At 48.8% G+C, this 25,838-nt stretch overlaps 1 protein-coding gene across 2 annotated transcripts in view; it reads right to left on the minus strand.

Moving 5' to 3' along the window:
• Nucleotides 1-4,478: 4,478 nt before the first annotated feature.
• The window catches only part of LOC140409302 (BCL2/adenovirus E1B 19 kDa protein-interacting protein 3-like), a 52,556-nt gene continuing 31,196 nt past the window's right edge, over nt 4,479-25,838 (minus strand). For both annotated transcript variants that reach the window (XM_072497689.1, XM_072497688.1), the window contains exons 2-6: nt 23,259-23,421; nt 17,591-17,675; nt 16,603-16,709; nt 14,732-14,881; nt 4,479-9,361 (exon numbers count right to left, since the gene is read on the minus strand). In XM_072497689.1, the coding sequence (XP_072353790.1) occupies nt 9,313-9,361; nt 14,732-14,881; nt 16,603-16,709; nt 17,591-17,675; nt 23,259-23,421 (554 nt within the window). In that variant the 3' untranslated portion in view covers nt 4,479-9,312. The remainder of the gene's footprint in view (nt 9,362-14,731; nt 14,882-16,602; nt 16,710-17,590; nt 17,676-23,258; nt 23,422-25,838) is intronic.

Genomic DNA, 25,838 nt, shown 5'->3' on the forward strand with positions numbered 1-25,838 from the left:
GGGGTATGCGCCATAGTACAGGGCAAGTGTATTATGGGGATTCAGGACTTGACTGCTAACATTACTAAATTTATGGATCGCATACGGGATCACTTGGACGGGATGCAGGATCCTGGCTCTTGGGGTAACTGGGGATTTGGAGGATGGAAGGACTGGTTGATAAATATGGCCATGTATCTAGTGGTAGCTATCGGCTGCATCTTTGTGGGCCTGGCCATCCTTAAATGTGTGATGGGTAGAATGCTGGGTGCACTGGATCAGATCACCGCCCCAATCACCGAGAAAAAAATTTAACTGTTAAAATCCATGAGGGTGAAGCAGATGAAGGGGGGCTAAGACAGGAATTGGAAATGCAGCGACAAATCTTTTTAGATGAGGAACCGTAGCTATAGATTGGATAGTTCGGTTATCATGGAATGATAAAAGGAGGGAATGATGAATGTGATATAAAATAGTTACTTTAGAGATACTAGTTAATGTAATGTAGAAATAAGCCACTTTGATTTTTGCAGTCAGGGACAAAGGAATTTGGGACCGCATGGAAAAAGCAGGAAGAGGTGTGTCTATAAGAGTGAGGATGCATTGATAGGGGCCAGAGAAAGGGATTGGAAGTGAGCCAATCAGAATGGATTAAACAGGTCAGGAGGGACCTAGGCTGACCTATGTCCGTCGAGTATGTGAAACTTGATACCATTTGAACTGATTTTGCAGAGATTCCTTTGTCTGTTAGTTCAGTCGTTTTCTGGAGTGTAAGAGGCAGGACGTCCTGTTACATTCTGTAAGATGATTAAGCTTGCAAGCTAAATAAATAACTTCTGTTTACGTGCGAATCCGTCTCAACTTTTATTGAGGCCAGACTGACAGAGAAAGAAAATAGGAGATCAACACAGGTTAGGTGGATTGGCCATGCTAAATTGCCCTTAGTGTTCAAAAAGGTTGGGCAGGGTTACTGGGATAGGGTGGAGGCGTGGGCTTGGGTAGGGTGCTCTTTCCAAGGGATGGTGCAGACTCGATGGGCCAAATGGCCCCCTTCTGCACTGTAAATTCTATGATTCTGTGACTCCCAACTCTCACCCTGGATTTCATACCCTCCCTGGCTGACTCCCTCCCGAGTTCCGCGATCTCCTCCATGCCCCTTGAGACATTTGTGCTCCTCAGCATCCGCAATTTTAATCACCCCCACCCTCGGCTATGCCATCAGCTCTCTGAAATCAAAGCTCTAGAATTTCTTCCCTCAACTTCTCCCCGACACTTTCCTCCTTTTAGACACTTCCCAAAATGCATCCCAATAGTTTATGGTGACTTGTTGTAAAATCTCTTTTGAGATTCAATGACAAAAATTTAACTGGTGTCAACGCTTTTATGATGCGCCTTTGGTCCTTTGTTGCTGTGTTCCAGAACATTTATCCGGCAGCATTGGCGGAAAGGTGATCAACGTCCAATTCAGGATAGCGTGTGTTGTGTTGGGTGCTCTGGATCCGTGGAACACATACAGGCCACCAACACTTAAAATAGTACAACACTATTTTATTAAGTTAGAAACTGTTGAACATACTTTCACTGTGGGTTAACACGATGTTAGATTAAACTAAAGACCTATGCCTGTCCTAACCAGTCTCTGCACTCAGCACATGGTGAAGATCTGTGCTGTAAACTCTGTCCTTCTGAGAGGCTGCATCCCGAATGAGCGGGAACTCTGATGCCCTCTGTCTATATAGTGCTGGTGATTGGCTGCGGTGTTGTGTGTGTTGATTGATCTTGCTGTGTGTCCATCAGTGTGTGTGTCTGCACCATGATATACTGGTGTATATTATGATAGTGTGTGACTCAGAGTGGAGTTTAGAGGCTATGGTGCTCCCATGTGCTGACTGCACATGACGAATTGTATGAGGAGGACAATTACCTCAATTCCCTCAGGATGCTCAGAATGGTCGGCATGGTGCAAGAATTCAGGAGAGCCACTAAGGGCGCGATTCTCCGGCCGCGTTGGGCTCTCGCTTGAGCACGCTGGGAGAGGCTTCCAGCGAGCCTCCCAACAGGCTCCACGCCTCTCACGATTCTCCAGAGTCCCGTGAGACGTCGGAGTCAGAACCCTGCCCCAAATGGGCCACATCGAATGACGCTCACGGCCTTAGGTCGTAAACCTATTTACGACATACCTGCGCGGGATCCACTGGCTGTAACTGGGTGCTGATCAGTGCTGGTCCCCAGAAACTTGGACCAGGCACAACGGCACCCGGGGAGGGGGGGGGTGGGGTGTCTCCCAGGGCATCGGAGACCACTGGCTGGTCAGGGTAAGTGCAGGGTGGCCCCCAGCCCATCATCTGCCAAGGTGCCCGTATGTCACTGTCAAGCCAGCAGGAGCACTGCCTGGGTGCCAGTGCCAAGGTGGCACTGCCCAAGGGCCAGGAGGCAAGGATGGCCCAGGGATCCCATAGCGGGGTGTCCTCACTTGGGGAGGGGGGATGTGGGGTAGTGTCCATGTGTGTGGAGGGTGACATTGCCCATGGTTGGGGGGTGTGGGAGAACCCACAAGCTTACTTAAAGATCGGGACACCCTCCCAAAACAGCGGCCTGATCTCAAGAGTTCACCTCCCCAGTTCCGAAATAAATTCGAAGTGTGGGCTAAACACGTGAGGAACTCTCCAGGGACCAAACAAGTGACTAACTGGGCAGGATTCTCAGGCTGCGTTCCCCTGGCGACCAGAAAATCCTGCCCGAGGTCAATGGATTTTTCCATTGTCAGCGTCCAGCCCATGGCGTTCTTGTGGTGGGCGGGGTGGGAGAATGCAGGCCAGTATCATTGAATAGCAGGGGAATCACCATCAGAGCTGGCGAAAAAATCCCTGAAAAACCTGCCACAAATTAACTTCGAAATATTGAGGGAGTATCGCACCCCAACTCCTGCCAACACAAGATGGCATGTGTGCATGCACAGAATGTCAATTATGTCCTTCCGCTGCACCTAGTCTGCCAGCACACTTCCCTTTGCATACAGGAAAAGTTTTTGTATCTGTACGGACACACTGCCTGCAAAATATATGGTTGGAAGTGTAGGTTCAGTCTGAAGAACTGTAAAGTTACCTGTTAATTATGGATAGGTGTCCTTCCAAATGCCATTATTGAGCCAGCCTGTCATGATATGCAAACATGCAACCAATGAACACTCAGAATAGGACACAACCAATGGGCAGTCAGGACACTCAGAGGTGGCATCACCCCAAGGGGCCATTACATAAACACTATAAAAGGGATGAGGCACTCACACCCTGCCCCTTTCCACAGACAGACATCCAGAGAGTTAGACAGGGTTGATCAGCAGCATCACACCCCAGCACGTGGCTTAGAGCAAGCTGGTACAGTTAGACTGAGTTACTACAGTTAGATTAGCAGAGAGTCAAACTCATTTGAGAACTGTGTTAATAGTTCAATAAACACGTTGAACTCATTTCAGAGTCTGGAGCATCCTTTAGTTAAGACTGCACCAAGTAGCAGCCTCTGTTATCCGAAGCAGCATAACACATCACAGCCAAGCTCAGTAATAATAGTGCACTGGTATTCTCATGCGCATCTCATGTATCAAATTGTTGAGTCTGTCGAGTTTGTCAGAGAGGATAGCCAATCTCCCATGGTTAAAACACATCCTTGAGGATGCCCTGCTTGCACAGAGATCGTATGACATCACAAGAACCAAATCAAACGATAATGACAGAGGGCTTTGAAGGTTATTTAGCTGATCAAGAACCATTAAAGTATTTTGTGTGAAATACCCCTTATTTCATGACTGGACTTCGAGCCTGCTGTTAAATGTTGTGCTTAAATTACACTGCCATGAAATTATATGCCCAGTTTAATAAAAGGAAATGGCTCTGACTGCGGACTGCAGCTGTGATTAGTTGAGCATTAAGTCTTGTGGTGCAGCGGGCAGCATCCCTACTCTGAACTCGGGAAGCTGCTAGTTCGAGTCTCACCCCAGGACATGATGGGCAAGGAAGGAGCGTTCATAACGCGGTCAAACAGGCAGAGTGTGTCAACCTGTAAATCCTTCCAAATCCGCTGGCGGCAAGAGCGGGAGAGACTCCTGGTCAGCCATGATTAATGTGAGTGGCACTCCTCAAGCTAAAAGCCCCTGGCGACAAGACTAGCAACCTGTTCCAGGCATTATTGCTATGGAAACAGACAAGAGTCTGTACGCCACTCGATGCGGGAAGAGATAAGATTATTTGAGCAGCGCCATTTTTGGTCCTGGCCGCTGCCGACACCATCGCTCACTATAACATAACGGAGCAACCAAATCAACTGCACCTGCCTGGTCTGGGCAGAAAATGCAGCTGTGGAAAAATGCAAAAATGAACAAGCATTCCCTCAAGAATTCAGTGAATAGGTGAGCGGGGAGTGACTCCAACCAGGGAAACCACAAACAACTCCGAAGTAATTCAATGGGCAAAATGAAGTAATCAACAGAAGGACTTCATTGCTTTGTTTTAATTTCTTTATTTTTTACATAGGGAGGTGTGGGTTCGGGATGGGGGGTTAAGAAGCTAAAGCATATTTACAGGTCATTTCATTGTCAAACTTAATTCCAGTCATTAACAATTGCCCCTCTGTTAATACATTGTAACAGGAAGTGTCACCCAGTGAGGCTTCTGGTAGGTGATCGGATTGGTAGCCTGTTGGGAGAGCAGATAATGAAGATCCCACGTTTCTGCTCAAACACCTTTGTCCCCTGAATAGCGCTTGGATTTTACCCAATCCGGTCACTATTGTGCATGTGGATAAAGAAAGCACTTCCTGATTTTATTCCTAATTCACGTGGCTCCAGGTTTTTTCGTTAAGAGAGATAAGACCACAAGGTGCAGGAGCAGAAGTAGGCCATTCGGCCCATCGAGTCTGCTCCGCCATTCAATGAGATCATGACTGATCGGATAATCCTCAACTCCACTTTCCCGCCAGACCCATAAAATGTAGGAGGCGGGATTCTCCCAGCGCTGGGCCAGGCCAGAGAATCCCAGTGACTGGGCTACGCCGCCCCGACGCCAGCACGTGATTCTCCGCAGAGCGGAGAATTAGCGCCATTGGCACTGGTGTGGTTGGCGCGGCGCCGGTCGCAGGCCTCGCTACGCGGCCGGCCCGCTGATTCTCAGGCCGGGATGGGCCGAGCGGCTGTCGTGGGAAACGCTGAGTCCCGCCGGCGCCGTCCACACCTGCTGTCAGCCGCCGGGAACTCAGCGTGGAAGGGTCGGATGGCGACCTGTAGAGGGTGGCTGGGAGGGGGGCTCTGACCCCAGGGGGGGCCTCCGATGCAGCCTGGCCCACGATCAGGGGCCACCTATTGCCAGGCCAGCCTCTTTGGCTGGGGGATTCATTTCCTACGCGCCGCCCCTGTAGTCGTGCGCCGTGTTGCGGCGGGGCCGGCGTGTTAAAGGAAGCCAATGCGCGTGTTGGCGCCAACGCCACTGTGCATGTGCGCGTTGGTACCGGCGCCACTGCACATGCGCGGATCCCTTGGCACCCAGTTCGCGCCAGCTGGAGTGGCGTGAACCGCTCCAGCACCGTGCTGGCCCCCTGTAGGGGGCCAGAATTAGACGTGGGAGCGGCCCGTTCACGCCGTCGTAAAACGCAACGGCGTGGACACTGGCGCGGATGAGAGAATCCCGCCCAGGATGAAGGGAAACCTTCATCACACTTCCTAGGCTGCGAGTGAGACTGAAAACTGGCTGTCGCAGAGCTGCGCTGTTTGGCAAAGAGTGATGGAGATAGTTGGACCTTCCTTGTGGCTTTCAAAGGTGGAACGTTGGGTGCCAATGACACGGTAATTAGGGAAGGAAGCAACGGCATTGCAGAAGGCAGAAATCGCAAAAGTGGGAGCATAGGACAAAGTGACGCAAGGTCAAACTCGCAAAAAAAGTAAATTTAAGGAAAGACCTCAAGCAAAGAGTTGAACCACTCAAAGACTAGACGCCTGGATGAAGCAATGGAGGTGAAAATCACAGTGGCATTTTAGAGAGATTATCTTAGAAGTATCCTGAATAGATTACCTTAAAATGAGCAAAGACATTCCTCATCCATAATTATCTGATGATCTTCCAAACTGGGATGGACATCGGTGGCTTCATGGTCAGTCAGATGCCAAATTCATTCATTATGTTATTATAATAATGATATAATTGTACTTTATTATCTGATTTTGGTTTGAGCTCGCCTTCCAGTCAATGACTCATTATTATTGGGTATTGTTGCAGGACATGGAGTCAGACAAACGTGGAAGTTTGATGACTGCTCCACGCTGGGTTTGACGATCTTTGTCAGGATATTCACTGGAGGTCCTTCTGAAGCCCGCTGGTTTAGAGGAAATGCTACACAGCTATCGAGACAGAGTGAAATTTGCTTCGACGGGGGAGAAAAACTTTCCAATTCTGACTCAGTGGGGAGTAGCAACACTCTTGCCTCTGACTCAGAAGGTGGTGAGTTCAAGTACCACGCGGGAGATTTGAGCATGAAATGTGGGCCGACGCCACGGAGTACTGTGCTAGTACAGTATGCCCCATGGTGCCCCATTTCCAATGGGACATTAAACCAAGGACATGTCTACCCTCTTAGGAGAAGGTAAAAGATCTTGCGGCATTTTTTCAAAAAGCAGCAAGTCTGGCATCTGGTTAATAGTCATCCCTTAACCAAAGTTCACTAAAAAGCAGATCCTGGACATCATCTGAATTAAAAACGTTTTCATGGAATCCCTACAGTGTGGAAGGAGGCCATTCGGCTGATTGAGTCCACACTGGGTTATGGTGACTGGGCGGAGGTGTGGGCTTGGGTGGTGTGCTCTTTCCAAGGGCCGGTGCAGACTCGATGGGCCTAATGGCCTCCTTCTGCACTGTAAATTCTAAATTCTATGACACCAACCCTCTGATGAAAGATCACCATACCCAGGCCTCCCCCCCCCCCCCCCCCCCCCATCCCCATAACCTCACCTCGCAAGGGGCAATTTAGCATGGCCAATCCATCTAACCTGCACATCTTTGGAATACGGGAAGAAACCAGAGCATCCAGGGAAATCCTCGCAGACACGGGAAGAACACAGTCACGCAAGGCCGGAATTTAACCTGGCGCTATGAGGCAGCAGTGCTAACCATTGTGCCACTCGAGTTTTGAGTTGAATATGGCTCTACAGAAAATGATAACACAATGTGCCTTGATAGTGGGAAAGTGCACTAGCCAATGCAGGAATTGAACCTGGGCCTGAGCATTACTAGCATCATGCTCTAACCACCTGATCTAACCAGTGGACACAAAACCGTATTGGATTTGAAACGTCATCTCGGCTTCTCTCTCCACAGATGCTGCTGGACCTGTTGAGTCTTTCCAGAGCTTTCTGTTTTTATTGCAGAATTCTCGCTGCAGTATTTTGCATCTATTCTGACGATTACCTCATTGTTGCTTGTGGGGATCTTGCTATGTGCAAATTGGCTTTCTACATTACACAATGACTACACTTCAAAAAAGTAACTGTGTAAAAGTGCTTTGAATTGTCCGAAGGCTTGTGCAAGATGCTAAATAAATAAATGCATTGGTTTATTTTTTAGGTCAGCTCACAGTTAACTTTGCCACTATAGCAGTGGTCAGGACTTTAGATCCTTTGTTGTCGAGCGATGGAGAAACTGAGCAGGTCAGATCAGATAGTCACATGGTCCACATTGGTGAGACTGTCAACTGCTCAAATTCAGAGGCTGGGATTGCCTTCTGTGCAAGCCAGAGTCACTTGAGCCCCAAATCAAACACACAGAGTAATACAGTGGTTATCACTATTGCTTCACAGCTCCAGGGTCCCAGGTTTGATTCCTGGCTTGGGTCATTGTCTGTGCGGAGTCTGCACGTTCTTCCCGTGTCGGCGTGGGTTTCCTCCGGGTGCTCCGGTTTCCTCCCACAAGTCCCGAAAGAACTGCTGTTAGGTCATTTGGACATCCTGAATTCTCCCTCTGTGTACCCGAACAGGTGCCGGAATGTGGCAACTAGGGGCTTTTCACAGTAACTTCATTGCAGTGTTAATGTAAGCCGACTTGTGACATTAAAGATCATTAATATAATATTTTCTTGATCGATCCAACCACCTGTGTTACTGCACCCCACAACGAAGCTGGAACTTGAACAGAGCAAAGAAAGGAAGCAAAGGAACTTATCCAGTCTGAGGTGCAACGACACAGCAGTGCAAAGATGTGCAGGTTGGCTGGATTGGCCATGCTAAAAACTGTCCTTTAAGGTTAAGGTAGGGTTAAGAGGATAGGGCGGGTGAGTGGGCCTGGGTAGGGTGCACTTTCAGAGGGTAGTACAGAGACGCTGAGCCAAATGGCCTCCTTCTGCACTGTAGAGATTCTGTGATGATTCTAGTCTCAAAAAGAATGCATATATTTCTCTCTTCTGAGCAGCTTGACAGACTGTATCTGGGCATCAATTATCAATTTGCCATCCAGGTGTAAAAGCATAGTTGGGGATTGGCTGCCGGTTACTTACAGCCAATCCTTAGTTTTAGGGCAGGGAGGCGCACTGAAAAATGTAACCCCTCAGTCAATGGTCTCCTGGAGCATTGTATCCCCCATCCCCACCATTCTTGCAAACATTTATACGAAGAAGCTCTGTTATCTGGCTCAGATGGAATTCTACGATCATATTCCCTGGCTTTCTTGAACTTTGAAAAAAAATACATCATTAACCAGTTTCCTGGCCATTACTACAAAGCCACCACATTTTCTGAACGTTTTGGAGTGACAAACGATAGTGAAAGTGAAGCCGGGGTCCAGCAAGACAAGGTAAAGAAGGCCATTGTCATGATGGAAGTGGAGATATCTCACCAAATGATATTTTCAGTCCTTGGAGAATTTAATACTCTGGGTTTAGGAAAATGTGCTTCCTGGGACTTCGAGAGGAAGGGACACACACGCGTGTGCACATATGCTGAGGAGCATGTGGTCAACAGGCCACTGGGAGCTCCGAGCCCGTGGTGCGCGCTGAATCGATGAGTTTTGGCTATGAAGAGATGCTGCAGGAGCATGGGAGCATCGCTGGAGTGTAAGGTCAACGACCCCTGCTGTCAAAGCTAACTCATATACAGTGAAGATAGTTACAGGCGGAAGGACAAAGCAGATGTTTCAACGGGGAGACAGGGGAACAGGGAACAAGGTAACGGTAAAAACACAAAGTCTCTGCAGCTTTTAATCGGGCTTCAGATGCCCTCCCACATGAGTGAAGAATGAAGAAATCGGGTGTCCATCTCTGCAGTTCATCAGCTTTGAGCAGTTTTTCTCCCCGGTAGGATATTTACAAGGTACTTGCAGGTGATGCAGCCAGCTTTTTCCCAATGTATATTCTAAAGTGAGAAATAGAGAAATACAGAGCAGATTCAAATAGTGTTTGATGACGCGGGGGGAGGGAGGGTGGGGGGGGGGGAAAAAATCAGGAGACGCGTAGATTATGACAAACAAATGACGACAACATTCAATTCACCCCCCCCGCACCCAAGAAGATAGAAGTTTTTAACATCTCACTCGACAGCGCAGCAGACAGCCAGCACCACGTTGGAGTGCCAGGCCAGATTAAAGATCGAGTTCCCTGAAGTGATCTGGGGCAAAATTCTCCGGAAACGGCGCGATGTCCGCCGACTTGTGCCCAAAACGGCGCAAATCAGACGGGCATCGCGCCGCCCCAAAGGTGCGGAATGCTCCGCATCTTTGGGGACCGAGCCCCAACATTGAGGGGCTAGGTCGGACCCGGACGAATTTCCGCCCCGCCAGCTGGCGGAAAAGGCCTTTGGTGCCCCGCCAGCAGGCGCGGAAATGACATCTCCGGGCGGCGCATGCGCGGGAGCGTCAGCGGCCGCTCACGGCATCCCCGCGCATGCGCAGTGGAGACAGTCTCTACCGCCTCTGCCATGGTGGAGACCGTGGCGGAGGCGGAAGGGAAAGAGTGCCCCCACGGCACAGGCCCGCCCGCGGATCGGTGGGCCCCGATCGCGGGCCAGGCCACCGTGGGGGCACCCCCCGGGGCCAGATCGCCCCGCACCCCCCCAGGACCCCGGAGCCCGCCCGCGCAGCCTTGTCCCACCGGTAAGGTAGGTGGTTTAATTTATGCCGGCGGGACAGGCATTTTAGCGGCAGGACTTCGGCCCATCCGGGCCGGAGAATTAAGCGTGGGGACCCGCCAACTGGCGCGATTCCCGCCCCTGCCGAATATCCGGTGGCGGAGACTTTGGCAACCGGCGGGGGTGGGATTCACGCCAGCCCCCGGCGATTCTCCGACCCGGCAGGGGTCGGAGAATCTCGCCCCTGGTGTGTGTCAGTGATACGTGGTATGGTGCGTTAAACTGCTATAATCTGATAATTAAGGTGATCCCTGGAATGAAGGTGTTTATTTTAGTTGAGGAATGGCAGAGCAGGTCAGGCCTGGGTTCCACAGAACCCCTGCAGTGCAGAATGAGGTCATTCGGCTCATCGGGTCTGCACCGACCCTCTGAAAGAGCACCCAAACTAGGCCCACACCTCCGCCCTATCGTAAACCCATCTGACCTGTACATCTTTGGACACTAAGGGGCAATTGATCATTGCCAATCAACCAAACCTGCACATCTTTGGACTGTGGGAGGAAACAAGAGCACCCGGAGGAAACCCACGCAGACACGGGGAGAACGTACAAACTCCACAGACAATGACCCAAGGCCGGAATTGAACCCGGGTCCCTGGCGCTGTGAGACTGCAGTGATAACTACTCAGCCGCCGATCATTGGAGCTTAGAAGAATGAGAGGTTATTTTTTTTTTAAATTTAAAGTACCCAATTCATTTTTTTTTCCAATTTAGGGGCAATTTAGCGTGGCCAATCCACCTGCCCTGTACATCTCTGGGTTATGGGGGCAAGGCCCACTCAGACATGGGGAGAATGTGCAAGCTCCACACGGACAGTGACCCGGGACCGGGATCGAACCCGGGTCGTCGGCCCCGTGAGGCAACAGTGCTAACCACCGAGCCACCATCGGATGAGAGGTGAGCTTATTGAAACCTGTACATTTCAGAGAGGGAATGACAGGGTGGATGCTGAGAGGAAGTTTTCTCTCCAAGAACACATTTTAAAGATAAGGGTCTCCCCATTTATTATGGAAATGATGAGCAATTTGTTCCCTCAAAGGGTCATTAGAGTGTGGAGTTCTCTTTCCCGGGAAGCAACGTAGGCTGGGTGATTGAATATATTCAAGGCTGCTCTGGATAGATTTTTGATTGACAAGAGCTACGGAAGGTCAGACAGGACAGTGGAGTTAATGTCACAATCAAAGCAGAACGAGGCTCGACGGGCCAAACGGTCGACTCCTGCATCTTCTCTTCTTACAACTAATGATCATTTATTCTCATTGCTCTTTGCGGGACTTTGCTCTGCACAAATTGGCTGCCATGTTTCCTACATTGCAATAGATCAGAATTGCTTCCTCACTGACAAAGCGCTGTGGGACACCTTGACCTCATTAAGCGTGCTGTACAAATGCAAATCCATCCCAGAGCAGACCCGACCAGTTAGAGATGCAGAGATTAAATCGTATCTCTGCAACCTAACCACGCTCAACAGAAAATCCTGGATATCGTCAAAATCCTAGAATTATACAGCAGAAATAGTTAAAAGATTTAACCGGAGTGTTCAAATCCACAAAAGGTGTTGGTTGATTAAATAAGGAAAAACTGAGAGGAGAGTTTATAACCAGATGATATGGATAAAGGGAAGGGAACTAGAGATATTATGAGAAGATCATTTTTATACGGTGAGTTGTTGCGCAATGGAATGCGCTGCTTGAAAGCAGATTCAATAGTAACTTTCAAAAGGGAATTGGATAATACATAATTGCAAATGATGGAGAAAGGGCAGGAGAACAAGATTATTTTGATCACTCCTTCAAAGAGCTGGTCGCCTCATTGTAGGAAGGATGTGATTGCACTGGAGGGATTGCAGAGGATGTTGCCTGGGATGGAACATTTAAGTTATGAAGAGAGGTTGGACAGGCTTGGGTTGCGTTTACTGGACCAGAGAAGACTGAGGGGCAGCCTGATCGAGGTGCACAAGATTATGAGGGGCATGGACAGGTTGGATAGGGAGCTGCTGTTCCCCTTAGTTGAAGGGTCGGTAATGAGGGGACACAAGTTCAAGGTGAAGGGCGGGAGGTTCAGGGGGGATTTGAGGAAAATCCTTTTTACCCAGAGGGTGGTGACGGTCTGGAACGCACTGCCTGGGAGGGTGGTAGGGGCGGGTTGCCTCACATCCTTTAAAAAGTACCTGGATGAGCACTTGGCACGTCTTAACATTCAAGGCTATGGGCCAAGTGCTGGCAAATGGGATTAGGTAGGCAAGGCAGGTGTTTTTCATGTGTCGGTGCAGACTCGATGGGCCGAAGGGCCTCTGCTGCACTGCACTGTTTTATGATTCTGTGACCAGGACTCGTAATGTCTTAGTGCCGTAGGTTGTGGAAATGGATTTTAAAAAAGAGGTGAAACTAGAAAGAGAGGAGAGCAAGAGAAAAAGATAAAACAGGAAAGGTACAAGTGAAGAGAAGAGGGACTAAACTGTCAAAGAATAGGAAAAGAAACCAAACTGGAAAGAGGTTGCTCGACTTAAATCTAACACAGTTAAGAGGTAACGTTTGCTTTATTTGTTCGTATGATGCGACCATTACTGGCAAGATGTTGTCAGCATTTACTGCCCATCCCCATTGCCCTTTATGCTGGCTTTACCAGCAACACCCACTTTCTCCAAACAAATGTTTAAAAATCATCTCATGACACTGAGCCATGTGTCGATGATTCACCAGCTCAATATAAGACAGGAGTAAGGAAGCATTCAGATAGATGCAGCAGAAAATGTAAAGACATCACTTAATTCTATTAAATAGAACAAGTTATTATATCCTTATCTTGTCCTCAGCATCTCCAAAGAAGTGACTACTTATTGAAGCTAAGCTAATTCGACAGCTAATTTTGGCAAATCTCTGCAAAAGCAAGTTTTATTGACGATGGGTCAGTCTGTGTTTGGGGGTTTGACAGCAGGGGGAATATTAGTTGAGACACCAGAGGATCAGTACAATGGCGATTTCAGCTTTCACTTGAGCATCAAATAGAGGCCTTGATTTAACATCTCATCTGGTACAAGTTATTTTTAATTGTCACACTTTTAAGATAAAGAAAAGTCCATCCCCGATGAGAGATTGAAACCCAATTCCTTCCTCCTCATGTCTTCCCTCAGCACCACTCTTCAGAACCACCCCCATATTTCTGAAACCCCATTTGCACTGTCTGCTTCGAGAACCTCCTCTGGTAGCTTATTCCACAACGTTAGTGTCCATTATCCAGCGAAAGCATTCATCTCAAGTCTTAACTTACTGCTGATTCGATTGCACAAGTGGACGAGTTAATACATGGCAATTTAGTAAAAAATACCTTCATCACCTTGGGGCGGTGCGGTGGCAGGTCATCACAGCTTCAGGGACCCGGGTTCAATTCCAGCCTCAGGTGACTGCCTGTGTGGAGTATGCACTTTCCTCCCTGTGTCTGCGTGGGTTTCCTCCGGGTGCTCCGGTTTCCTCCCACAGTCCAAAGATGTGCAGGTTAGGTGGATTGGCCATGCTATATTTCCCCTTAGTGTCCAAAGGGTTAGGTCAGGTTACTGGGTTACCGGGATAGGGTGGAGGTGTGGGCTTAAGTAGGGTGCTCTTTCAAGGGCTGGTGTAGACTTGATGGGCCGAATGGCCTCCTTCTGCACTGTAAATTCTATGATTCTGTGATCTTGGAAGTACCCATCAGAGCACCTCCAAGTCCCTATTCTAAAGAAAACTCAGAATTCAGGTGGTCAAGTATGTTCTGTGTCAACTCAGCCTCACTCTAATATGCAGATTCCCGAGATACCTGTGGCTTTGGGATTCAATCCCTTCGCCTCAGAGACCTTGGGCAAGCACCGCTCAGCATTGGTCCCCACAAACAGGGACCAGACAGAACAGCACTCGTGGGAGTCTCCCAGAGGATTGGAGGTCCCCAGCTGCATGCCCTTTGGGCAGGGTGGTGCCCTGGCACTGCTGGTGCCACCTGGGTATCCAAGCAGTGACAGCCTGGCACAGCCAAGGTGCCGAGATGACACTGGCTTGGGCATTGCCAGGGTGCCATGTTCACACTGACAATGTGCCACACCGGCATTTTTGTGTGCGTGCGATCGGGCCGGGGTTGCCCGGCGTGGGTGTCGGGGAGGGGACGGGGTGAATGAGGGAGCCAGCGACCCTCCAATATTGCGTTGGGGCTGGGGCGAGGGTCAGGGATTGTTTCGGGAGCCTCGGAGATCTCTCACCACAAAGGGGAGATCCAGCGAGTGGAGCTCCCCACTGTACAAAACAGGACTATGTGTGGCCTTAGCCGCGTGTTTGCCGTTCAGGCTCTTTATTCAACACAAATCAACTGCCGAGTAACACGGGGCTAAGCTCGCTAGCGGATTTTATTCCCTTTTAGGAGAATCGCGCCTGTGAGACAGGTAGTTGGGACTAATAATTGTGGTTCTGTTTTGGCGGCCATTTAATTGAATGATTACAGGGAAGCATTCTGTGAAACTACCATGGCAACTGCCGTGCAAGGTATTAATCATGGACATACCCAACTCCCAGTAGGAACAGGTAAGTCACCATGCCGACGATGTGCAAAACAATCTAAACACAAATCAAGGACTTACCCAACTCCCAGCATGAACAGGTGAGTTATCAGGAGAGAGGGAATGAGGAACACGACAAACTCGGAACTGAAGATTCCTCCTTTCTTCATCACGCCCGTCTTCCGTACACTCAGACTTGAACAATATTTTGGATGTTTGAAGATAAATTCCCTAGCAAAAGAAAAAATAAAAATCATTTCTCACTTCCATCCAGTCAAAGTTACGTTCATTCACATGTGTTGAGATTTTGGGTAAAGTGCTCAGTAGATTCGTCCTGCGTTAGGTGACTTCAGCCAAAGTCGCAGTGAAGATTGCTTTCACTGTCTCCAGGCTCGAGAAAGGTTAACAGAATGTTCAGGACTCTCGGCCATAATTGCTGACTGTGAGTCTTCCCTGACTGTAAGACCATAAGACATAGGAGCAGAATTAGGCCACTTGGCCCATCGAGTCTGCTCCGCCATTCAATCATGGCTGATATTTTCTCATCCCCATTCTCCTGTCTTTGCCCCATAACCCCTAATCCCCTTATTAATCAAGAACCTATCTATCTCTGTCTTAAAGACACTCAGTGAATTGGCCTCCACAGCCTTCTGCGGCAAAGAGTTCCACAGATTCACCACCCTTTGGCTGAAGAAATTCCTCCTCATCTCTGCTTTAAAGGATCGTCCCTTTAATCTGAGATGGCGTCCCCCGGTTCTAGTTTTTCCTACAAGTGGAAACATCCTCTCCACGTCCACTCTATCCAGGCCTCGCAGTATCCTGTAAGTTTCAATAAGATCCCTTCTCATCCTTCTAAACTCCAACAAGTACAGACCCAGAGTCCTCAAACGTTCCTCATATGACAATACTTCATTCCAGGTATCATTCTTGTGAACCGCCTCTAGACCCTTTCCAAGGCCAGCACATCCTTCCTTAGATATGGGGCCCAAAACTGCTCACAATACTCCAAATGGGGTCTGACCAGAGCCTTATACAGCCTCAGAAGTACATCCCTGGTCTTGTATTCTAGCCCTCTTGACATGAATGCTAACATTGCATCTGCCTTCTTAACTGCCGGCTGAACCTGCACGTTAACCTTAAGAGAATTGTGAACAAGGACTCCCAAGTCCTTTTGTGCTTCTGCTTTCCCCATTTAGAAAAGAGTCTATTCCTAGATTCCTCCTTCCAAAGTGCATAACCTCACACTTTTCCACATTGTATTTCATTTGCCACTTCTTTGCCCGCTTCATTGACCAGATGCAAGTGGATGTCGAGCAAGGACACTGATGGGTCCTTACTGGTGTCCGAAAGGCCGACTCCACTTGCTACGTGAGAGTGATAGCGTGGCTGCTGAGAACTGTTTCCACTGGCTGGGGAATCTAGAACAATCTCAGAATGACGGGTCGGCCATTTAGGACTAAGCTGAGGAGAAATTAATTTGGAATTCATTACCCCAGAGAACTGTGGATGCTCAATTGTTAAGTAGAGTCAAGTCAGACAGCGATAGATTTGAAGATACTAAGGGGATTAAGGTAGAGAGTGATCACACGGGAAGGTGATGTTGAGGTAGAAGATCTGGCTGGCAAGGTGGGGCAAGCTCAAAGGGCAAAATGGCTTACGACAGCATCTATTTCTTATGTCGCTAACCATCAGACCAGAGTCACAAAATGACCAGGCCAAGGATCTTGGCTTTCCTGACCTTCCCTGAAGGACATTTGCAAACCAGTTGAGTTCACAGGACAACTTCATGCTCATTTCTGTTCCGAAGCTGGCCAACAGGTCACCAGGATTATTAAATTCAGGCTCACAAATTGTTAAGGTGGGATCTGACTTCAGCGCCTTCAGGTTGTACCACAACCACAAGGTTACCATGTCTAATGAACATAAACAAAGAGTACAGAATTGCAACTCACTTTGGGGGCACGTTTTCTGGTCGACTGGACCAATACCAGATCCACTCCGCATTATTCCTCAGTAATTTCTCAATCTCTCCACTCCTCTCCTGGTTCTCTTCATCAGACTGTGGGAACAAGAGATTAAAAGGATTAATCATCCCAGGAAGTGACCAACCCCAAACCAAAGCGTTCCCAATTAAAATACTACGATCACAGGAGTAAGATCCTGGAGATCTCCCAAATGGGAGGTATCCAGTTCCCACGGTAAGTGCTGGAAAAAAAAGACGTAAACAGCTACTCAGGAATAATTAGGAAAAAAAAAACGCAGATCCCACATATTTCGAGATGGTTTTGGCAGCCATTTTGTCCACCAATGAGAGGAAGGACTTGGAAAAAGAATGGGAGCGAATGCAAGAAACGAGGAAAGCAAAGAGATAAGAAGTAAAGGAATAACAGAAGCAAAACCTGAGGCGATATAAAGTAAATAAAAATAACAAAACAAAATTAAGGAAAATTTTTCCATGAGACCACAGCACTACTGGTAATACACGAAAGCTAGGTTGTGAATACTTGACCGTGGCTGCCACTTCGATCTGGGTATCTAGTACACTCCAAAAATAACCTTTCCCAATTTCCTAGTCAAGTTCTGGAAACTCCCCCGCATGATTAGATTTCAGCTTGGTTCATAGAATCAGAATCCAGTTAACAAACCTGGGCACAGGCTAGCAAGTGTTAAACCCTTGGGGAGGATCTCCTCCACCATCCGTGTTGTATTGAAGTGCATTCATTGTCCGCTGGTCGGGCACCCCCGACTTTCCCATTCGGACCAAGACTGCTGTTTCCCAATCTCTGACCAGTACTGACCTTCCTCCGGGAGTAATGGGAGTCCAGAAGTGGGAGCACCGGCACGACACAGAAACGTTACTAATTCAGTGGTACTCTAATGTAACGGGGGCGCCAATCAAAGAAGGTCCCACATCCCACCCCTCCGCAAGTCAGTACCTACCTGAGTACTGTTGCTATCTGCAATGCTTCCAGTTTCAAACTCAACGGGAACGTGAGGCATCTGGGGGCTCATCAGTAAGGGAGGGCTGTAAAACAGGATAAATAACTCTCTGTAACAAGGGACTAATTCGGGGTTCCCCTGCTGCAGGGTTCATACATCTTCCTACCAGCCAGGCTCAGAACAACACAGGCCGTTGTCATGGGCAACCCTTCTATCCTCACTAGGTGGAGGATAAACTATGTGCGTATGTTTGGGACACACAACCGTCTACTCATCCTTTCCCCCTGATGACCAGGCAAAATGATCTTTCTAGTCTTCAAATTACAGGCTAAAAGAGTTAGATTATGTGAGTATTATCATGGACTAGATGTTTAAAATTATTTAATGGGATCACAGGCAAGGCCAGCATTTGTTGCCCATCCCTAATTGCCCTAGATCCAAGTGGTGTGCTTGGTCATTTCAGTGGGCAGTTAAGAGCAACCACATTGCTGTGGATCTGGAGTCACATGTGTGCCAGACCAGGTGAAGATGGCAGATTTGCTTTCCGCAAGGCCATGAGTGACATTAGGTTGCAACAACCGATGACAGCTCCAATACCGAGACTAGCTTTCAATTCCAAGTTCTTATTAAATTAATTGAATTTAAATTCCACAAGGTGCCGAGGTAGGATTTGAACCCATATCCCCAGGGTATTAGCTCAAGCCTCTGGATTACTCGTCTAATGAGATTGCCACTATGCCACCATCTACGTGCAAGACTAAAAGGTGAACTAATTGGGGGCGATTATCCGCGGCACGGACCAAGTGCCCGTGCCAACATGAACGGTGTTGCGTTTCACGGGCCCGGGCATGGGCCTATTCTGGCCCCCATAGGGGGCCAGCACGCGCTGGAGTGGTTTACGCCGCTCCAGCGTCCTTACGCGGCGCCAAATGGGCACCGTGCCGACCCACGCATGTGCAGTTGGGCCGCGCCATCCTGCGCATGCGCGGGGAACGTCTTACGCATGCCGGCCCCTCATCAACATGGGGTCGGTGTTCTGGGGCCGCGCGCAGAAGGAGGTAGGCCCGGGTGGGGGGGGTGGGGGGGGTGGGGGGGAAGAGAGGCCGGCCCGCCGATCGGTGGGCCCCGATCGCGGGCCAGACCCCATCGGAGGCCACCCCAGTGAAGGAGCCCCCCTCCCACCACAGGCCGTCCCAAGCGTTCTCGCAGAGTTCCCGCCGGCAGCGACCAGGGGTGGACGGCGGCGGCGGCGGGAACCTGTCGTGTCGTAGCGGCCGCTCGGCCCATCCGGGCCGGAGAATCACCGATCGCCGGTTCTCCGAGCAGCTCGGTGCGAATCGCGCGCCGCTGGTTTCCGGGGGCTGGGAGAATCGCGTGCGGGGGTCAGGGCGGCGTGGCGCGATTCGCGTTGTGCCCCGGCATGGGGGGGGGGGGGGGGAGAATCGCGCCCATTATGTTTTAAGATGACTGCAGGGGTAGACGGAGAGAAACAATTTTTTCTTGAGGGTGGCGGAGTCCAGAGTGAGGGGGCACAACTTTAAATTAGAGCTACACCGTCAGGGGTGATGTCAGGAAGCACTGTTCAATCAACGTTTCATACATTTTGAGCAGATACTTCAGACAGGGTCACCCAGCTATCAATGTCACTCCAGGTGAAGAAAAGGCAAGGGTAAGGGTATGACCGGGTCTTCAAGATTATATAAGGGGATAGACACAGGTGTTTCCACCAACAGAAAAACCAGAAGTGATGACTGTAAATGCAAGATGGTCATGAATAAATCCATTAGGGATTTCAGGAGAAAGGCTTTACCAAGAGGAGAAAATGTGGAACTTGCTACCACAGCCAATGGTCAAGACGTATACAGATTTAGGTAAGGGGAAACTAGATAAAGCCATGAAGGAAAAGGGAATAGAAGGACATGCTGATAGAGCTGGAAGAAGAGGGGTGGGAATTGATCATGTAGAGAATAAAGATGAGTGCGGGCCAGTTGGGTTGAATAATCTGATTCTGACTTATAAATTCTGTGTACAGTGTTAATGAGGCAACCAGTTTCAGCCTGAAGCCATGCAGGAGTCGCCGGATGTTAAGTTAATTCAAACTCAGTAAACCTAGTTTCTCCTTCAAGGTTGCACCTTATTAAGAGCTTCATATCGACAAAAGTTGTCTTATAATAAATCAAAAGTCACGCAGCACAGCAGGAGGTGGTTGTGTCTTCCCTGGCTCTTTGAAAAAGCTATTCAGTTAGTTTCACTTTTCTTGCTCCTCCGCCATTATTATTATTTTCAAGTGTAGTCCACTGTTAAGGCTAAGATGGTGCAGGCGGTGGGTGCGGGGTAAGGAGCGGGTGATTGAAAATGATAGAAAACTTCGAGGCCAGGATTGCAGCCATCTCTGGACAATCCCCAACAAGGCGAGGTTAGAGTTTATAAAATCCATAGAATCAGTGCAGAAGGAGGCCATTTGGCCCATCGTGTCTGCACCTACCCTCCGAAAGAGCAACCCATCCATGCCTCCTCCTCCACTCTATCCCGTAACCCCACCTAACCTGCACATCTTTGGACTATGGGAGGAAACCGGAGCACCCGGAGCAAACCCACGCAGACACGGGGAGAACGTGCGAACTCCACACAGACAGGCATCCCAAGGCCAGAATTAAACTCAGGTCTCTGGCGCTGGGAGGCAGCAGTACTGACCACTGTGCCACCGTCTTCCTTTAATATCTCCAGAGTCCGTGGTCACTGCCCCTTTAATAGGCAGCAGCCATGCGGAATTCAATCACGCGCCGATTTGATGAAATCAGCAACTGTGAGGTTTTGGCTCTGTGGAAAGGCGGAATGTAATGACATAATTCCCCTTTTCACAAAGGGGCAGGATAAGCCACGGGACAAGCCAGGGCTTGGTCTGAAGAGGGAGCACACTGTCAAACCGTGTAGCAATCACTTGGGTTGTTTTTGTTGGGACTTTGCCAGTGTTTATCCAGCCATGAATCCTCCGCATTTTCTTCTTCATTCACCCATTCAGAATGGGTTCCGACATTTGAGAAGAGCCGACACAGGTAGTTTTCAGCTTCCCCCTCCCACCCCTGCCACCCCCTCACCCAACCGCCTCCGCAGACTTTTCTACTCCACTTACTGCTCATCAGGAGTTAAATCAAGACATGTGGCATAAACGTGGCTTTTATTCTTTTGAGTGTAGAAGATTAAAGGTTGATGTAATCATGGTATTTTTAAAATGATAAAAGATTTCAATGAGGGGTAGGTAATGAGAAATTGTTGACTCTGGTGGACCGAGTCCAAAATAAAGGCTTAAAGTTAGAGCTAGGCCAAATCAGGAAACACTTATTCAGACAATGGGAATGGTAATGTGAAACTATCCCCAACAAAAGGCTGTGGGCACTGGGAGACAAGTGGCGCTTGCAAGGTTGAAATCAATTGCTTTTTTTGCTAAGTACAGCTATCAAGGGACATAGGTCGAAGCAAGTTATGAAGAGAGATTTTTACCTTGTAAATCAATGGGTGGATTTGACTGAGGTGAACAAGTGATTAATAAGGGGATCAGGGGTTATGGGGAGATGGCAGGAGAATGGGGATGAGGAACATTTCAGCCATGATTGAATGGCGGAGCAGACTCAATGGGCCAAATGGCCTACTCCTATGTCTTAATGCCTTATGCCAACGCCGCCATCTCCATATTATGGTCTGATGGAAAAGACTAGATGGCGCCAACCGAGGACAAGGCAATATAATCTTTTTTTTAAATATAAATTTAGAGTCCCCCATTTTTTTTTCCAATTAAGGGGCAATTTAGCATGGCCAATCCATCTACCCTGCACATCTTTGGGTTGTGGGGGTGAAACCCACGCAGACATGGGGAGAGTGTGGAAACTCCACACGGACAGTGACCCAGGGCCGGGATTCGAGCCCGGGTCCTCAGTGCCGCAGTCCCAGTACTAACCACTGCGCCACGTCACCCTAAGGCAATATAATCTTAAATCAGACGAGAAGTTAGGAGGTACACATTCACATGAAGGATGTTAAAAGTGTGGAACTTTCTCCGACACTTGAGGTCGAATCATTTTTGGTAGCCCAGGAATAAAGAGATAGGAGTCAGGTGCGTATACAGGCTAAGATACAGGTCATGCATTATCACTTTGACTGGGAGAAGGGCCGAGGGGGCTGAATGGCCTCCTCCTTTTCTAAGCTCCTTGAGTAGAGAAGGGTCAGATCAATACAGATTAAAGATGAAACTGAGACCTGGTTGGCCCATATGACACAGCTGCCTTAACTCACTGAGAGCCATTAGCAACCTCCTATTTAATGAAAAACAAACTCAATTAGAAAACATGCCCACACAAAAGGGGTGGAAGTATGGAACATATTTCTGAAAACTGCAACTGACATTTGATTAACTGTTCATTTTAAATTTAAGATTGATCTTTCTCTCTCTTGCTTCAAGTATCTTTGACCATGGAACCTCCATGTTAATCTTGCTCTGGAGGCGCGGATCCTCTTTGTACATTCACCCAGTTTGTGAGGCCGTTCGGAATGGCCGGCCTTTTACCATCCATCTTTCCCACCAACATCAGACTTTCTAAATCAGGATTTATTATCAGTTGTCCAAGAAATTCCAACCGTCCCCTCCCAGCAGAGTTCTCCTGGTCTTAGGTTTTACGAGCACTGGGAGCGTGACTTCTCCAACATTTTGTCATTGTTCACCTAAACAACCACAACTCTGCAAACTCAATTCTTTTCTTCTTTCCTTTGATGATCACCCACTGCTCACACCCTAGTGTCAAAATCAATGTGATGTGGCAATCCAGACTGCTCACCTTTGTTTTCATGGCGAGGCTAATTTTTGAGTTCATCAGACTCTTTTTGTTTTATCGCTTTTTAAAAAATGCATCTTTGGTCATTCCAATCTTTCGCCTCGTTTCGTGGTCGCGCTTTCCGCCCAATACTAATATATTTCCTAGGCTGAGGGGTCGGTTAGCTCAGTTGACTGCACGATTGGTCTGTGACGCGGGGCGTCGCCACCAACAAGGGTTCAATTCCCGTACCGGCTATGGTTAGCATGAAGGCCCGCCTTCTCAACCTTGACTCTCGCCTGAGGTGTGGCGACCCTCAGGTTAAATCAACATCAGTCAGCTCTCTCTCTGTCAAAGGGGAAAGCAGCCTGTCGTCCTCAGAGACTATAGCGACTTTCATTCATTTCCTCGTAACAAAATTTGTCCACCTGTTTGGCCTTGTCGTGCTTCACTGCGATCTCACATTCTGGTCTGACCATCTTTGTGGACACTACCAAGCATTTTTTTTCTTACAATTTATGCTCAGCCCGATCTACCCACACAATCCTCTTACCAACCCCTTTGCAATTTTTCTTTTGAGATTGATAGAATTTTATTAACCAAATATATTAAGCAAAGGAACAAAGATAGATATCTGAAATTATGTCACAAATCAGCCATGACCACACCGAATGGTGGAACAGTCTCGGGGGTTTAGGATATGTAGCCTCCTCTTGTTCCACTATAAAGTTTTATATTAACTTGCAATTATTTTGGACCCAGACTTTTCGGAGAAACACGACAATGCACAGTTAGCGCTGAAACAATGCCACTCGCGAACCGAGCGGGTCAGGGAACACAATGGAAAGCATGGCAAAGATCACCTGTCGCAGTGGGAGCTGCCTCGTGAACTGTTCTTTCCTGATTCATGCTGTGCGTCCAGGAGGATTTTCTCCATGTCTCCATTGTGGATGGAGCTCGAGGAGGGCACGTGCTCCAGCGCCCGAGGGCCGCTGTGTTGACTGTAATCCAGCTCCACCCATGAACCTGACAGAAAGAAAAGGGGACATAGTGAAAGGAGCCACCTCAGAACAAAACCGGCAATGAATTCCTGGGACCAGTTCCACCAGCGTAAAACATGCTCAAGACGGTCTTGGAACGGTCACAGGAATGGGGGGGGGGGGGGGGGGGGGGGGGGGGGGGAGGGGGGGGTTTGCATTTGACTCAGAAACACACTCGAAGCTAGTTCCTATCCAAATTCCCATCCCTTCTCCTCTTCCCCCTACCACCTGAATTCCATCCCATTGGAATGAGGAATTTTTGGACGGGATGATGGAGTGACTTAAAAGGTTTAGGCTTCATGCACTGAGATGTATGTTTCAGTGAGGACTACAAAAGCACATCATTGGCTGTAAAGTGCTACAAGGTCAATAGGGACCTGGACTAGCAAGAGGTACAGAGAACAGCTCCGGGTGTTAGGTTGCTGGTGAAGGGATATCATTTCAACTCCCTCACACTGTCACTCAGTAACCCCTCGCCCCCAGCACCCTGTTACTGACCGCTTCTCTACTGATGTTAATCCAGCTCCCTCACACACACGCAAGTTACATTGCACCACACAAGTGCCAAGCAATGACCATCTTCTGCAAGAGAGGATCTAATCATCATTCCTTGACATTCAATGGCATTATCATCGCTGAATCCCCCACAGTCAACGTCCTGGGGGTTACCATTGATCAGAAACTGAACTGGACTAGCCACATTAGTACTGTGGCTACCATGGCAGGTCAAAGGCTAGGAATCCTATCGCGAGTAACTCACCTCCTGACCCCCCCTCGCCACCAACCCAAAGGCTGTCCACCATCTACAAGGCACATGTCAGGAGTGTGATGGAATACTTTCCACTTGCCTGGATGAGTGCAGCTCCAATAATACTCAAGAAGCTCAACACCATCCAGGACAAAGGAGTCCGATTGATTGTTCCCTCTTCCACAAACATTCAAACCCTCCACACAGACAAACAGTGGCAGCCATGTGTCCCATCTGTAAGATTCATTGCAGTAACTCACCAAGGTTTCTTAGACAGCACCTTCCAAACCCACGACCACTGCCATCTAGAAGGACAAGAACAGCAGACACCTGCGATCCCCATCACCTGGAAGTTCCGCTCCAAGTCACTCACCACCCGACTTGAAAATATATCGTTATCCCTTCACTGTCGCTGGGGCAATATCCTGAAATGTCCTCCCTAACAGCACAGTGGGTGTACCTACATATCAAGGACTGCAGTGGTTCAAGAAGGCAGCTTACCACCATCTTCTGACGAGCAACTGGGGATGGGCAATAAATGCTGGCCTAACCAGTGACACCCACTACCGCAAATGGATTTTCAAAAACACTCACTCAGTAACCCCTCTCCTCCAGCACCCTTTGTTGCTGACTATATCTCAACTGATGTTAATCCAGCACCCTCTCACTGTCACTCAGTAACCCCTCTCCCCCAGCACCCTGTGTTACTGACTGTATCTCTACTGATGTTAATCCAGCTCCCTCACACTGTCACTCAGTAACTCCTCTCCCCCAGCACCCTGTGTTACTGACTGTATCTCTACTGATGTTAATCCAGCTCCCTCACACTGTCACTCAGTAACCCCTCTCCCCCAGCACGCTGTGTTACTGACTGTATCTCTACTGATGTTAATCCAGCTCCCTCACATCGTCACTCAGTAACCCCTCTCCCCCAGCACCCTGTGTTACTGACTGTATCTCTACTGATGTTAATCCAGCTCCCTCACACTGTCACTCAGTAACTCCTCTCCCCCAGCACCCTGTGTTACTGACTGTATCTCTACTGATGTTAATCCAGCTCCATCACACTGTCACTCAGTAACCCTTCTCACCCTGCACCCTGTGTTACTGACTGTGTCTCTACTGATGTTAATCCAGCTCCCTCACACTGTCACTCAGTAACCCCTCTCCCACCGCACCCTGTGTTACTGACTGTATCTCTACTGATGTTAATCCAGCTCCCTCACACTGTCACAACCCCTCTCCCCCAGCACCCTGTGTTACTGACTGTATCTCTACTGATGTTAATCCAGCTCCCTCACACTGTCACTCAGTAACCCCTCTCCCACCGCACCCTGTGTTACTGACTGTATCTCTACTGATGTTAATCCAGCTCCCTCACAATGTCACAACCCCTCTCCCCCAGCACCCTGTGTTACTGACTATATCTCAACTGATGTTAATCCAGCACCCTCACACTGTCACTCAGTAACCCCTCTCCCCCAGCACCCTGTGTTACTGACTGTATCTCTACTGATGTTAATCCAGCTCCCTTACACTGTCACAACCCCTCTCCCCCAGCACCCTGTGTTACTGACTATATCTCTACTCATGTTAATCCAGCTCCCTCACACTGTCACAACCCCTCTCCCCCAGCACCCTGTGTTACTGACTAT

Source organism: Scyliorhinus torazame, chromosome 3 (assembly GCF_047496885.1).
Source record: "Scyliorhinus torazame isolate Kashiwa2021f chromosome 3, sScyTor2.1, whole genome shotgun sequence".
In the NCBI taxonomy this organism is placed as follows: Eukaryota; Metazoa; Chordata; class Chondrichthyes; order Carcharhiniformes; family Scyliorhinidae; genus Scyliorhinus; species Scyliorhinus torazame.